General features: G+C 29.6%; 1 protein-coding gene across 1 annotated transcript in view; it reads right to left on the bottom strand.

The window, feature by feature from the left end:
• The window catches only part of LOC107456021 (SR-related and CTD-associated factor 4), an 80,768-nt gene that overhangs the window by 18,908 nt on the left and 45,601 nt on the right, over nt 1-16,259 (bottom strand). The window contains exons 11-14 of the mRNA XM_071186578.1: nt 13,489-13,614; nt 11,353-11,579; nt 8,749-8,930; nt 970-1,070 (exon numbers count right to left, since the gene is read on the bottom strand). Of these exons, the coding sequence (XP_071042679.1) occupies nt 970-1,070; nt 8,749-8,930; nt 11,353-11,579; nt 13,489-13,614 (636 nt within the window). The remainder of the gene's footprint in view (nt 1-969; nt 1,071-8,748; nt 8,931-11,352; nt 11,580-13,488; nt 13,615-16,259) is intronic.

Genomic DNA, 16,259 nt, shown 5'->3' with positions numbered 1-16,259 from the left:
GAATTTCAAAATGGTTCTCGATTTTCTAAATAATTCTTAGTTTCAAATCAAATGCACAACCATCATTGTTTAAAATTAAGACATTCAAGTAAAAATTAGATTGTATTTGGATTTAACAATTCAAAATTAAAAACTGACAAAAAAAAAATTTCTACTCATAGACCAGAAGAGAGAGAAGAAAAACTGATTGTATTTTACTTTTACTTGAATAACCGTCGTTGATTAGCCAACCCAATTCAGGGTTTACGACTACTCGTGTTCAAGTTCATAGCCTTGTCCATAGTGCATAGCCAAATTATTCAACAAAAATTAAGCATCTTTTAAGCACTGAAAAAATATTTTTAGGCACTTTAAATAAATATCATAATTAGGCAGGTTAGAAAGTTTTTGACCATCGACGGTTTTATCTTGCTTCAACCATCATGTCAAAAAAAAAAAAAAAACGTTTGGCATTGTGTTTGAAAAAATCATGAAATTTTGAATCAGGTAAAACGAATGGCGTTTTCATACGCTACTGACTGATTATATGCCAAAATAGATTGGGGTTGAATTAATTGTGAAAATGTAGAATAGAACAATGTGAACTGTGTCTTTTTGCATAATTCGAAGCGAAAATCAACATGGTAAAGGAAAAATCCCATTTTGAAAAAGAGTAAAAGGAAGCACTTTTTTAAAAACACCCAATGAAAATAAGCAGCTTTAAGAACTTTTTAAAAACACCCAATGAAAATAAGCAGCTTTAAGAACTTTTTAAAAACGCTACATACCCTGTTGTCATTTTGAACCAATCCAGAAGACAAGGAAACAAGAATGATATGTTATGGGAACATGGAGGACTCTACTGCGCAGGAAGTCTTCAGCCGGCGGGGATCGAACCCACAAACTGCAGTACACGGTCCCAGTGCTCTACCAATAAGGCTATCCCGGCCCCTGACATAATTCTTATGAAGAGAGAAATTAAATACTTACATCGATACTTAATATTGTTCCAAATTCACCAAACACAGCACTGATATCACTTTCAGTGCAAGATTTAGGTACATGACCCAGCCACAAAGTAGTACTGCAAACTAAAAAAAGAGAGAGAATACTTTGTTTACTCATCATACCTTATAATAAGTGCTTTATTGAGTCAATATACAGTGAGTCAGTATAAGGTCATACAATATCTGGGCATCCTGTAAGGTTCTGTCCAGACATTTTGTAAAATTGTGAAAAAATTACTCTTAATTTGCGAATATAAAATAAACGTTAAGTCACATTCCTTCAACCAAGGTTTTGCTTTTGTGAATTTGTGCAAATAGAGTCCTGTTATTGCAAAAAACTTTTTCATGGATTTTTTAAATTGTAAAGACATATAAGATCATGCTCAACACTGTAAAATTATAAATAAAAAAATTACATTTTAAAAAATAAACAGCAATTGCTGCTACTGAAATAGAGATGCAACATACAAATATTTGGTATTTAGTCTATACTGCTGAACGCAGAATATTCATTTCGGACGAATAAAGGAAAAAGCGTCTGCCGAAGACAAAACTTAGTTCGCTTACATCTGTGTTTCTTTCCCCCACCCCCTGGGAAGGGTTTATTCGATTAACAAAGAAGATAAACAAATTTGTGAAGGGTCCGATTAAAAGATAAATTATTTCGTGAAGGATCCGTTTATAAGTTAAAATATTTTGCGAAGGGTCCGTTTTCATGAAAAGATCATTTGTGAAGGGTTCGTTAACGGACCCAAATTTCTTCTAAACAGACCACTGGTCACTTTTTCAGGGTTGCCACTCTGTGTTTTTTCTGTATACATTATACACAATATATTAAGAGGAAACTGTGCTCTTGTGTTAAATATATTGGACAAACTAAAATAGTTTTAATTGCTAGAAAAAAAATTGAAGAGAAGAAAAAAGAAACAGCGGAACACACTTAAATAATGATAAAGTAAATTAAATAGTTTAATATAGCTGAAATATCCTCCTTAAATAACTCACAGATTTCACATTGAGTGGTCACCCTTTTTTAAAATCCTAAAATAAGAAACAAAATTCCCTGTATTTTCTTGGTTTTCCCCATTCTCCCAGTGGAGTGGCAACCCTCTTTTTAGAAGACAAGTCTCTTTCGGGCGCTACTTCGATAATATTTGCAATATACCTTCAAGAGTTGTTGGGTAAAAAATCATACTAAATGTCTAAAGCCCAATATGAGTAGTTATACTGGTTTAATTTCTCTATTGGTATGTTAGGTTATAAAGTTGCTATGATTCTAAGTTCATTACCCCCTCCTTTAAAAAAAAAAATATCAACAAAGAAAAAAAATTGTAAATTGATATTCTTGTTTTTAAAAGAATAAATAAACCTTGAATAAATATCGGCCAGTTGGTATAGTTCATGTAGGCCAGTAAATATGAAAGTGCAGATTTGAAAAATGTGTGGATAATTTATAATAAATGAATAAACTGAGTTTTCATACCAAAAGAACAAAAAGAATGACCACAGCAGAACAAGGATTTGTTAAAAGTCATTTGGATAATTTGCCTACATTAGACAGTGTAACGATATTTTTCTTAACTACAAAAACATTCTGATTTTAAAAGGGTAGAAAAAAAGTGTAAAAGCAAAGTTATTACTTTCACATATAATTACTGTTAAGAATTTACGTTTCTTATTAAGAGGGAACCATACCACGGCAGAAATTTAACGTCACAAATTTTCATTCACCTCCATTACTAATTTAAAAGAAGAAAAAGTGAGATCAAGCAATTGTACAGTAAGCCATGAATTTTCGATTGCTAAAAAAAAAATTTAAGATATCAAAATGCAAGCAAATTATTGGATGAGAACTTTTCCATTCAGTAATCTTAAGTTATCCTCTCATAATTTATTTTCATTTGTGTATTGTGAAATGTTCTTTTTATTGTTTGAAACTCTAAGTTGGCCTGAACCCACTATACTTTAAATTAGTTATTCAGGTAGAAGAAAATTTGCAAAGAAAAGTTTCTCCAGCGGGACTCTTAAGCACCAATGTTCGTGATATAAATTTTCAGGGTTGCCACTCAAATCAAATTTCCCTGATTTTTCCAGATAAAAATCTTTCCAGGTTTGAGCTTCTTTTTTCGTATAAAGTGTAGACAAGAAAAGTGTCTATATTTATTTATTCAAAATGTTATTTTTTAAACATAACATAATTTATTTTTAAAAAATTGGCAAGATTTTTTTACTTATTTTTTAATGCTTTGGTACAACATAAATTTTTAAGAAATTAAGACACGTGGAGAAAATATGTTTAGCTTGTAGAATACATTGCTTTTATTGAATAAAATTTTTTTAATGTGTCACGTTAAAAAGTTTTTTCTCAAAGTGTACCTAGCAAATGGCAAAAACAGTGACCAATAAGACCTTCAATAAGTATTGTTTAATATATTTTCACTAAGCAAAAAGGAAAACCGTTTCAGGTGATAATATATTAATAAAATTTTATAATTATAGTGGCTCCCAAAAGTGTTTGTCCACGTATAATTTTTATTGAAATAGGAAGTAAAAATTCATTAATTAAAATGAATATTTCAGAATGCATAGCTGCCAACATAGATAGACAAAAATCCAGTAGATTTTACAAAATAATATAAATTTCATGATAACTGTAGCAAAATATGCTAAATATTTTAAACACAGGGAATTTTAGGGATTTTTATAGACATCAAAATAGAAAAACTGCAATTTTTCCAGTCATAATTGGCGTTAAATATGCTTGAAATGTTGTGAATTATGTTTACTTGTAATTTTGAATAAGCATATAATTCATACGAAATAATTAAGATGTTTTAATACATGTAATAAAGGGAGTTCTGAATAAAAATAAACCGAACATTTTAGAACAAAAAAAGCTTCAAATTGATTTTTATAAATGAGGATTTCCTTATCATATATTAGTAATACTTATTTAAATATTCAAGAAATAATCTATAAAAAAATTCTATTTCAATAGGGATTTTTATGAAACTGACTCAATTTTAGGGAGTTTTCTAAAATGTACAAAAACCAGGAGAATTTTTATAAAACCAGTAGACCAGGAGAAACTGGAAAAATCCAGTAGTCTACTGGAAAATCCAGTAGAGTTGGCAGCTATGCAGAATGGGTATTTGATAATAAGATGCATAATCTAATCTTAGCAAAACTGCATGGAAAATTTTAAAAAACAAAGCAAAAGTTTATTTTTAAGATAACAATAATCAAATGGTAAAAAAAATTTTACCCCACGAAATTCATCTCCAGTTCCACGAAAGTTCACTTAAATGTTTTCCGATTTCAGAATTAAAATTATCGTCCATTGCTTTAATTTGTTCCTTTATTTCTCATTAAATTTTTTACATATTTATTTGCAATTTAGTATCAAGCTTGTGATAACAAAATTATATTTCAATTTTTGCTTCACCATAATATTTTCTTTTACCATTTAAAAACGGCTCAGGGTCATAACAAAACAATAGACAAAATTTGAATGTTGATTATTTGTATCATAAGAGGTAAATCAGTAATGAATATTGTTAAATTAGTTTAATGTGTCCTATTGCACTGTGCAATATGTGATAAAATGCTTTAAAGTAGGACTTCATATCAGAGATTAAAATTATAAAATTTAAGGAAAAATTCAGAAATTCACAAATGAGTAATGTAAAAGTTTCTGTAAAATTAAATAAAAAATATTCTGCTCGAATTTCCCCGGACAAAAAAAAAACTTGTTACATTTATTTACAGACTTATAAAAGCTATTGTAGTAGATGTGAAAGGAAACCCTTACTCAATATTACAAATTAGAATATTTACTAATAGGCAGAGATTTTTTTGAAAGTGTATGATGATTAATTTCTTAAAACTAAAATTTTGCTTCATTTTTAAAATATTCCATGCTGCTTTGCTAAGAATAGAATATATTTCTTATTAAATTAAATAGCCATTCTGAAATATTCATTTTAATTAATAAATTTTTATTTCATATTTCATTGAAAGTCATAAGTGTACCAACACTTTTATGAGTCACTGTATTTACATTTCAATATAAAGCTGCACTGTATTTTATCTTAACAGTGCTTTTTATAAAATTCATTGATCATATTTTCTTTAAACCAATATCTCAAGTCAAATTTTTAAATAATTTTTTTTTGAATTAGCATTATTATTTTAAGAGATTCGGTATACAAAAATAAATGTCACAAAGGCAAAATTGTTTAATTTTTTGTTGTATGCTCTATAGAAAAAAAAAGATCAAATTCTTTAAATTTTATACTTTTTTTTTCCTTATTTGAAATTGAAATATTTAAAGAATTCCAATCTAAAGACATAGTTTTTTAGTTTAGTATAGTTAATTGTTTTTGCTGTAATAACTAAAGTTTTGTACAGTGCAGAACTAAGATAGAACACTAAGTTTTGTTTTCCTTCTTCGTACTAAACACATATGAATAAAAATATATATATTTTATGCTTAAAATGTATTTAATCATTCAATATGTTTCCTATGCATTCCTTAGTCTTTGTCAGCTTTTTAGGGTAAAAGGAGGAATAGTTTTGGGAAAATCATCTCTGGAAAGAAAGCAACATTTACGAACTTCTGATATTGTGATAAGTATACAATTCAAATTTTGAATCAAAAATCATATATAGACCAACAAAACAGTAAAATTAAATATTAATATATAGTTAGTTCTTAAAAAAAACTTTTTTTAAAAAATTAAATTATGTTATAAAAGGTCAAAATGAAATAGAAAAAATTAGCTTTAATGAAACAATTGTAACAATTTGTCGACAAACATTGCTGTTAGCAAATTGTAAAAAAAATTTATGATTGGTTGGTTTGCTGAGAAAAAATAATTCACAGATTTCTTGAAAGCTATTGTTGTTGTCTAATGCCACTTGTCAAAACTGACAAGCTTATTTTTAAGGCAGGAGGGGCGTGCTTGTTTCCCAGAGAAGCCATCTATGCAAGTATTCGACTTCTGATACATACATGCATCACATCCCCTTTTACAGGGAGAATACTTTCTGACACTTTCCATTTAAAGTAGGGGTGCACAACCTTTTTGATTGAAGGGCCATTTGCACAGCAGGTCGAAAAATAAAGGGGTCGCACGCATATTTAGACATGTAAACAGCAAATAACATAATTTTTTTTTATAAAAATAAGCACTACTTTTTTTTTAATCAGTAAACCTAGAATTTTATCAGTAACATTTTCAGAAAATTAAATACTTTTAATTTTTAAAATTTCTTTTAATTATTAAAAATCATTCAATTATAGAAAACCTGATCCTTTTTTTTAAAAAAAATTTCTCTTCTTATTAAAAATTGATAGATTAAAAAAATATATAAAAAATTGATAAAAGAAATGGGGTTTTTTTTTCATATCACTTAGCACAAAAAATCTTTTTAATATAAATTCAAACTTTTAAGAAAAAAACGTAATCTACTCAGAATGAAAGTAGAAAAAATAAGTTTAATAAATGCATATTTTGATGATTAATACAAATTCAAATTAAATATTTTAAATGAACAAAATTTATAGGAAAAATAACTTGGATTTGAGATGAAATCAGCTAAAATAATGTGAGACAAAAAGGGACTACTCATATTCGAAATTAGAGTATCTTAATATCGTATTAAAATTGTTGGGTTTTTTAAAAACCATGCAAAATTCTAAAGCAATTACGGTGAAGTAAGCTATTGAAAAACGCAGATTTACTATAGAATATATATTTAAATTGAGCTCCTTAAAAAGTGATAACTCAAATGTGCAATTCAAAATTTTTTATGTTTAAAAAAAACAAACATTTTTTTTGTGTACAGAAGCCTTTGCGGGCCACACATCAACAGTCGGAGGGCCACAACTGGCCCGTGGGTTGCAGGTTGACAATGTCTAATTTACAGAAAATACAACTCCAGAATACAATTTGTTGCAAAAAAAAAATTTCCCTGTAAAGGTAATTGGACCCTAATCTTTATATTGGACTGACGATGCTCAGGTCAAAATTACATAAGTGCAAAAGGCGATACAATTTTGAAATTGCAAAACAACTATTTAAAGGAAAAGATATAATATATTATGTAAAAGCAAAGAGAATTCAATAGCTAGGACACCTTGAGAGAATGGAGGAAAACAGAAGCAATAAGAAGATATTCAAGGGGCAGTGCCAGGGCCAGAGGAAAAGAGGAAGGCCGGGCAAGAGATGGTTAGACGAGGTGGAAAAAGACCTGTAAAAGTCCGAAACTGGAAACAAAGAGTTACAGACAGGCGACTTTGGAGAAAAATTGTTAGTGAGGCCATGGTCCAACATGGACTGTAATGCCAGGGAGTTAGTTAGATACAAATCAGAGTTTTTTTTTAAACAAAAAATGTTTAATGAGCTATAGATTATAATTATCAAATCTGGAGAAAAAAATATTCCATGTGTTTTCCTGTACATATTATACACAATATATTAAAAGGAAAAACATGTATGTATGAAAAACTCTTGTATGACCTGTATTGGGTTAACTATATTATAGTTATAGTACATAACTATACATTAATTCAGGGGTTTCCAACTTACATGAGGCCGGGGGCCACAATTAAAAACACAAATCAAATGGCGGGCCGCAACTTTATCAAAATTTTATGTAGGGCTCTTTTATGTTTGAAGGAACATTAAATTATACTGTCAGATTTGTACAAAACAAAAGTACTGAATTACAAATTAAAAAAAGAAGTAGATTTTTAAAAATATTTAATTGCATAGTAAAAAATTCGGGCTACAATGAAGCATTCATGTGCAACAGATATCTAAAACTTTAAAAAGGTTAGTATTAAAACTTAACACAAAATGCTCAATGAGAAAATTGAGGTTTGTCTGCTGCAACAACCAGAGAATAGATATTTACATTTCAAATTTAAAGAAAATTTCTGATACACACATGCTAAATTATATTCACAAAATACAAAAAAAAAAAAAAATGAAATAAAAAAGAGCAACATACACAATCATTTTTGTATTTGCATAAATATTTTCTTAAAAGCAAAACCCGAGAGATAAATTTTTTTTGCATTGCTGGTATGTTAAATTTCACAGAAACGAAGAAATTAGGTTTTTATTAAAGAGAAAAGTATTTTAAAACCACAAAGATTTTTTACGAAAATTGTCTGCACAACTAATTTAGTTCGCGGGTCACAGAAAAAGGCTTCGCTGGCCGCCAGATGGAAACCACTGCTATAGTGATAATTGCTGAAAAAAGGAACAGCTGAACATACTCAAAAAATGCCATAGTAAATGAAATAGTTTAATATAGTTGAAATAATATTCCAGAGATTGCGGTTTGAGTGGTCACCATTTTTTAAAAGACAAACAAAATTCCCTGGCAGTGAGTCAATAACTATGATTTAGATTAACCTGGTGAATATGCGCCCTGACCTGGGCTCGAAAAACCTCCCATTCGCGGCGGTACTTGGTTACTAATAGTAACCTAGTATTTCTTTTATTACTGTATAATGTAATCCTAGTAACTGCTAATTCATTGTGTAATTTATATAAAAGTTTGTAATAAATAAGAGAAAATTATATTTTCATTTATTTAGAAGCTTCGGGGACGGGAGAGGTAAAATTTGAGTTTTTTCAAGCCCTGGACCTGACTCTTTATCATCAATAATTTCCCCCCGACGACAAAGATATTCTAGAAGAAAATACAGATAAAAACAGGACAAGATAAAAAAAATAATAACACTTACCACTGACAGAGCCTTTTTTGATTGGCGGTAAACCTTTTTTACGTCGCTCCCGCTCACGTTCTCTTTCTCGCTCTTTTTCATGAATCCTTTCTCGACCTTCAGAACGGGAACTTTTTCGGGATCTCGATTGAGATCTTTTCCTTCTGGGAGACTTGGAACGACTCCTGTTATGTCTTCCGCTTCTATATTTTTAGTTAAAAATTCATTGTTTTAATTACAGAAAAATATCTTATTTTTTATCAGTGTAATTAACAAGATGAACTAAAAGAATAGTGGAAATAATGATTCATGTTGTAATAGCATGTATAGTTGTTATTATTTGAAATATCTTGCAGAAAGATATTAGTTCTAGAGAGGTTTATCAGTCACCGTTATTCACCGTCCATTAAATCACAGCATAGCTGCCAACAGGAAAAAATCAAGTAGATTTTACGATACAATATAAACTCTATGATAATTGTTGCATGATGTCCTAAATAATTTACACATAGGGAATTTTAGGGATTTTTATAGTCCTCAAAGTAGAAAAGCTGAAATTTTTCCCCAGTTATGTTGAAATAAAATTGATCCAATAATTTTTTTTTTTTTTTAAATTATGCACATGTCACGCATTTGTCTTTCATTGCTCAGTCAATATTTACTTTCTCGTGAATTTTATAAATAGGCTGATATTATTACGGCACGTAAAATTCAAATCGCAGATTCAAGAAATAATTTTTCGGCACACTCATTTTACACTGATATTCTTGTTAATCCATGCTGTATTTCTATTGTTCTTTTGACAGTTATTGCTACAAATTATCACATTCTCAGTGCTATTTTGACTTTTATTGCTCGTGCTCAAAAATTTTTATGGGGATTTTAAAATACCGGTAATTTCTCAGTTAACATTACTTCTACATGTGAAATTTAAATTGTGCATTCAAATAATCACTTTATGCTGATATCACAAATTCATGTAGTGTTTAGGTTGTATTTTCGGCAGTTATTGATATTGATTTTCAAGTGGTTTTTAAATACCCTGATATATTTCTGACAATATGGGAAATTCAAATCGCTCATATGAAAATTTAATTTTTAATAAGATATTATTTATTAAAACAGTCAAATCTAAAAAAGAAACAAGCATTTAGTATCCCCTTTTTTAAGAGTCCAAATCGAGTGATTTCTTTTCGTAGTTATCTAGAGCTTAAAATGTTATGAATTATGTTTACTTGTAATTTTGAATAGGTATTTAATTCATCAAAGATAGTTAACTGTTTTTTACAAATGAGGCTCGCTTCATTATGTATTAGTAACACTTATTAAAGCAAGCAATAATATGAGCAAAAATTCTATTTTAATAGAGATTTTTCAAGGAAATTTACTAAATTTTAGGGAATTTTCTAAAATGTACAAAAACCAGGAGAATGTTTACTAAACTAGTAGACCAGGAGAAGCTGACAAATCCAGTAGTCTACTGGAAAATCCAGTAGAGTTGGCAGCTATGGATAATATACAGGGTTGCCACTCAAATCTGGGGAAAAAATTCCCTGTGTTTTCCCTGTACATATTATACACAAAATACTAAGAGGATACAACAATTACTGTGCTCTTGTGTGAGCTATATATAAGCCTAACTATATTTATCAGTTTTAATTGCTGGAAAAACAGCTGAACATACTTATATAATGCTATAGTAAATGAAATAGTTTAGTACAGCTGAAATACAGGGTATCTGCTACATTTTAGATTTTCAAATTCATTTCATGATTTTCCATGACTAATTCCAAGAATTTTTCATGAATTAACGAAGTTACTATTTTCTCCTACAAAAAAGCAACAATAAATTTAGAAAAACATTATAACAACATTAGTTGTAATCATAGGTATAACCAAAACTGCTACACTCTGCATCTTCATATTTATTGATTTTAAATTTAAAAAACAGAGTAAAGAAAGAGCTAAAACGGTAAAATAGCTTTAAAAAAAAATACAAAAGCAAATAATTTTTCCTGCAAAATTATATTCTAAAGATACCTTTCTTGTTCATCAGAAAGGAAAGAAATACTACTGATTTTTCTGTTCTCATTTCGGAATTTAAAAAAAATTCGCCAATGACTGGTTTGCTTCAACTAGAATTTTAAATTGATAAAATTTAAAAAAATAACAATAAAAATTCTTAAATCACAGAAGAGAGAGTTGAAAAGATAATTCGCTCTAGAAATGATGTTTTTTCTTTCATTTTTTGAAAGAACACCATAATTTTTAAAGAACAGAATAAAATAATTTTATATTCTAATAAAATATGACTGAGTAGTAATTTTGTTAGAAATTCAGATATTTGGAAAAGGATGACATTAGGGGGGGGGGGTTTCATTTTAAAAATTAGATTTTTCGACGACCTAAATTCATGACTGTTTTTAAAAAATAGTAAAAATCATGACATTTCATGACATATTTTGTTCAATACTGAAATTCATGACTTTCATTGATCATTCATGACTTTCCAGGTGAGCGGATACCCTGTATGGATAATATACGGGTGAACAGGAGGTAGTTGTAAAATACAGGAGTCTTTGTTGAAAAACAAGAGACTATATTTTGATTGAAATAAATAATTACCTTCCTCTTGATCTGGAGCGGGATCTATCCCTCTTTCTTTCTTCGTCTGGTAGTAGGAGTGCTCGCTCGTCAAAATCTTGTGGAGGTAAGGGTGGTTCACCGGGCATGCTGTACATAATTCTTTCATCCTCATCTCCTTTCATATCCTGTTGATCCAAATCCATAAGTGCTTGTTGATTCTGGTATGGAATTCCTTCACTGTTGTAAGGCAAGGGAGGTGGCAAGATCTGCAAACATTACAAAAAATTAATCATTTTTCTGATCAAATGATTTAAAACAGAGTGCATAGCCAATTCTTTCAATTAAAAAATAAGCACCTTTTAAGTACTTTTCAAGCACTCAAAAAATATTTTTAATAATTTTCAAAATAATTTTCGAAGACTTTACATGATCATGATAAAATAATCAGTTTCTGACAAAGAACTCTTTTTCTTGATTATATTAGCCACCATGAGGGGTGATTGCGAGCCGAAGTCATAATTCCGGAAAATTTCTTGAGTTAAAAAAATTTGGGGGAAAAAAAAACATTTTAAATTGAAAGAAAATTTAAACAATGTTTTTCTTCTTCTTTCTCAATATTTCTTAGTTTACTTAAAATATATTTAAAATTTTTACACATACCTATGATGACTTGGAGAAGTAATTAAAATTTACAAATATATCCTTCTTTCTTGAGTTTATGATTATAACAACTATTTACTGATAAAAAATTAATATTAATCATGAACATAAGCTTATAAAGTATCTCTCTGGCTTTCCCTTACAAACAAATAAAATAAACTGTTTTTTTAAGTGAAAAATCCGGAAATCCGGTTTTTTTCCAGAGCACAATCAGCCCTGGTCAAATCTTTCAGGTAAAAAATAAGCACCTTTTAAGTACTTCTCAAGCACTCAAAAAATATTTTTAAGCACTATATATGTTACCGGCAAAGTACAAAATGCCTAAGCATTGTATATAATGCCGGATGTTTTTAGGCAAGGTGTGAAATATGAGAAGTATTAGATACTTTCCCTATGCATTGTATATAATACCTTGGCATTCTATAGAATGACAAATGCTATTTAGGCAAAGTATGAAAAAAAAAGTCCTGATGAGGTTATTATGTAAATGATGTGCATTTCTCATAAATAAATATGTTATTCTGAAAAAATAATGAGAGTGAAATTTAAAAAAAATTTATTCAAAAAGCGTAAAGAAAAATAAAAATTGTACAAAACATAATTTATGCCTTTATTATTAAGGGAAACAAAATTGACGTATAAAAAATTCACATTTAAGTCACAATTATTTTCAGTTTAGAAACAAATATTGTACAAAATATCCATTTCATCACCTTTACTAGCATGGCCACAGAAGATTTTATACTTTGCCGGTTTCTCATTTGGCATTTTATAAAATGCCAAATGAAATATGTGAAATATAAATCATTTCATACATTACGGTTTTAGGCATTATATACAATGTCTAGGCATTCTGTAGAATGCCAGATTTTAAACTTTGCTTGTAACATATACATTAACAAAACACAAAATAATTTTCAAAGATTTTACATGCTCATGACAAAATAATCAGTTTCTGTCAAAAAAAACTTTTTCTTCTTGATTACAATAGCCAACGTATAAAGAATGAGAGATTTTTCGGTTTGATTTCAGCCGGTTCGATTTGATTTCGGTTTGATTTGATTATTCTAAATGAAGCCTGGAATTTAGAATACCTTGCAAAATGCAGCAGAGTTGTACATGCGAGTGCAAGAATCTCACCGAACCCAGCTCAGTAGACGTACGTATGGGCTCGCAAGTATTTCATCGAACATATAGAATGATTGGAGGTTTCATATGCCATGAACCGACGGGACGCCAAAATAGATTGGGGTTGAATAAATTGTGAAAAAGTTGAATAGAACAATGTGAAAACCACGCCTTCGCATAATATGCGAAATCGTTAATTCGCCTGATTTGCGAAAATCGACATGGTAAAGAAAAAAAATTCTCATCTTCGAAAAGGGAAAATTAGGCACTTTTTTAAACAACCAATGAAAAAAGCACCTTTAAGGGCTTTTAAAAAACAAAAATCAAAAATAAGCACTTTTTAAAAATGTTAAGCAAGGACTTTTAAGTTAAATGATAAAAACTTACTGAAAGTTCAATGGGCGTCAGAATAGCCGATAGAGATCTTTCGTCCAAGTCCCTGGGTGGAGGATCTGGTATTATCCGGTCATCTTTGTCTCCTTCTGACTGAATGCCATGATAAACACCAGGTGGCTACAAATGGAACACATCTTCATAATTAATTTCATCTAACACACATTATAACTTATTGACAAGTAGAAGAGAACAGGTAAAATGAAATACAGATTTTGCACAGCTGACACTCTTTTTGCTTTTATAACATTAAACAAAAATTAAAGTTGCAAAAACAAAAAGTTTCACCACAAAAACAGTAAACAAAACCCGCTTTAAGTACTGGATCAACTTTATAGTATTAAACTCGATTAAAAACTTTAAAATACAGGGAGCGGACACTCTCAGGACCCACAAAAAAAAAAAAAAAAAAAAAAAAAAAAAAAAAAAAAAAAAAAAAAAAANGGGAAGGGTACACTGACACCGCAAATTCTTTTTAAAAATAATTTCAACGTTATAGAAATACAGTAGAGAATCATTTATCCGGTATCCAGAAAATCAGGAAGAATTTTGCTTGGTTTTCCCGCTATTTTGAAGTATAACTATTACAAAAAAAAAGCGGAAATTTGACTCATCCTTGAAGTTGAGGAGAGGGAAAGGGGAGGAATTCTTCTCCTCGTTTGCCCAGAGAAACTTCAATTCTTCCCCTGACCTTGAAGATCATTAAATTGAGAGGGGGCAGGGAAGGGACAAATGTTTTATTTTCTCCTGTGTGTCAGTTGTTTTTCTAATAAGCTGCCGTCAATCAAACTTAAAGGAGTGGCATGCTGATTTAGTTTGCTCTTTGATTTACGAGGGGATGGGGAAAATGCATGGCACATGCATATCAATGAATCCGAGTTAAGGAACTTGAAACTTCTGGCTAAGAGCATCGACATGTGAGATTTTTTTTAAAATCCACTTTAGTTGCTCAGTTTTTGTTATCCCTGATTTATTGTGGTGAATTGTTTTATTATTTCGGATACTGCATCATTTATTATGAACAAAACGTTTTTTAATCACCAGTTATATTCATCTATTTGACGTTGATGAACAAAACAATATATATATTTTTTTAATAAATTCTGATTTTTTTAGAAATGCGGTATCATTAGCAGGTTTTTCTTGATGTGCAATCACATCTGCTTTCGTTAAAAATAGTCTTTTTATAAAAAATAAAAGGAGAAGATTGTTTATAAATTTAAGCATATAATTTGTTAATAAAAGCAAAAGATTATTTTATGAAGCAGATAGCAGTTTTCCTTTTTTAATATTGATTCTGTTTTTCTGATTCCACTGAGTTTGTTTTTTTTTCTTTTCTTTTTCTTTTTAAGATAAATTTCATACTCAATAAATTAATTCTTTTTATTCATAAATTTTGTCACTAAGTTGATTTCTTTCCCCTTCTTTGAATTCCGTTGATCTTATAATATCCTGCCTCGTTCCAGGTTTTAATATATATGTTAAGCTGGATCTCCACCGAGAGCAACGGCAATCTTGTTGCCAACGGTGCGCACAAACGCCGTTTCTCCATGTTGCCGTTGCTTCCAGTTCAAGAGTGCGAAACGAGTCAACTCTTGCTGCCGTTGCCAACCCTAGTAGCCAATCAGATTCGTTACTAGTTTTCGCTCCCAACCCTGGTGTTTTGATCTGTTTAACAGAACACATGAGTAAAGCGAAGCAGCGATTTGAATTTTATAATTTGTTTTCAATTTTACTTTTAAGAAAAATGGAAGAGCAATTGATTGACTTTCTGTGAAACAGCCCGTGGTTATATGCCTGGCTATAATGCACAGATAAAAAAAAAGAAAAAAAGATTGATCTTCATATTAAATTTAGAAAGAGATGAAAAAAAAAACAATAAAATACTATTTAAAATTGTGTAGTTCATTTTATTAGATTTAGTAATAGTTCACTAACGACAGGTTTGAGTGTCAATAATAATAAAAAATATTTAGAGTTTTGTTGCCAAATGTGATGTTAACTTCTTAATCCTTTGAATAATTCGAATGAATTAAATAGCCATTATGAAAATTAATTACATTATTCAGTAATAAAAGAATTAATGGGATTTCTAGATTAGAGGGTCATTTTAGAAGTGAGACACTAGACTCTTGTAAGAAAACGAAAATTGAAAATGTATCAAGAATATTAACGGGAAAATGGCCGTCCGCGCGGACGTCGGACCCGAGAAATTTGTTGCCCGTGGGGAATTTTTGATTGCCGAAGACGGGTGGTTTTTCGAGCCCTGCCTCGTCTATTTTTTTGATGTAAGCAATTACGATTATTTTGTTGTAGAATGGGTTCTCTAACAATCAAATTATTAATTACTGTAGCAAACAGTGTTTTCCTTGTATTTTTAAATAAGAAAAAAATCATACAATTATTTACCTAATTTTTCTACAGTGTTTTTATTCAAATCCATTTATTATTGGATTATCCGATATCTGTCTAGCAAGACCCAAAGATGGATTTGAGAAGACAGTCTTTTTGAAAGGAGAAAGCTAAAATTTAAATTAACCTTTCAAGTTAAAATTTAAATTGCAGCTTCGGCACTAAATCACTGCAGAGAACGTGGAAAGAACTGTCTTGTAGACATTGTTGAACCGAACACTGTACTAACAAAAATTAAACTGTATCTGATAAGACATAATTTAATCTGTGAAACTATTGTGAAAGACAATAAGCTAATTTCAAATTTATAAATAAAAATCAAACATAAAGTAAATTCTCCATTCAAAATAATA

The sequence above is a fragment of the Parasteatoda tepidariorum genome, chromosome 10 (assembly GCF_043381705.1).
Source record: "Parasteatoda tepidariorum isolate YZ-2023 chromosome 10, CAS_Ptep_4.0, whole genome shotgun sequence".
NCBI classification, from domain to species: Eukaryota; Metazoa; Arthropoda; class Arachnida; order Araneae; family Theridiidae; genus Parasteatoda; species Parasteatoda tepidariorum.
The sequence above is the reverse complement of the archived record's forward strand: the minus strand, read 5'-3'. Positions and strand labels throughout refer to the sequence as shown.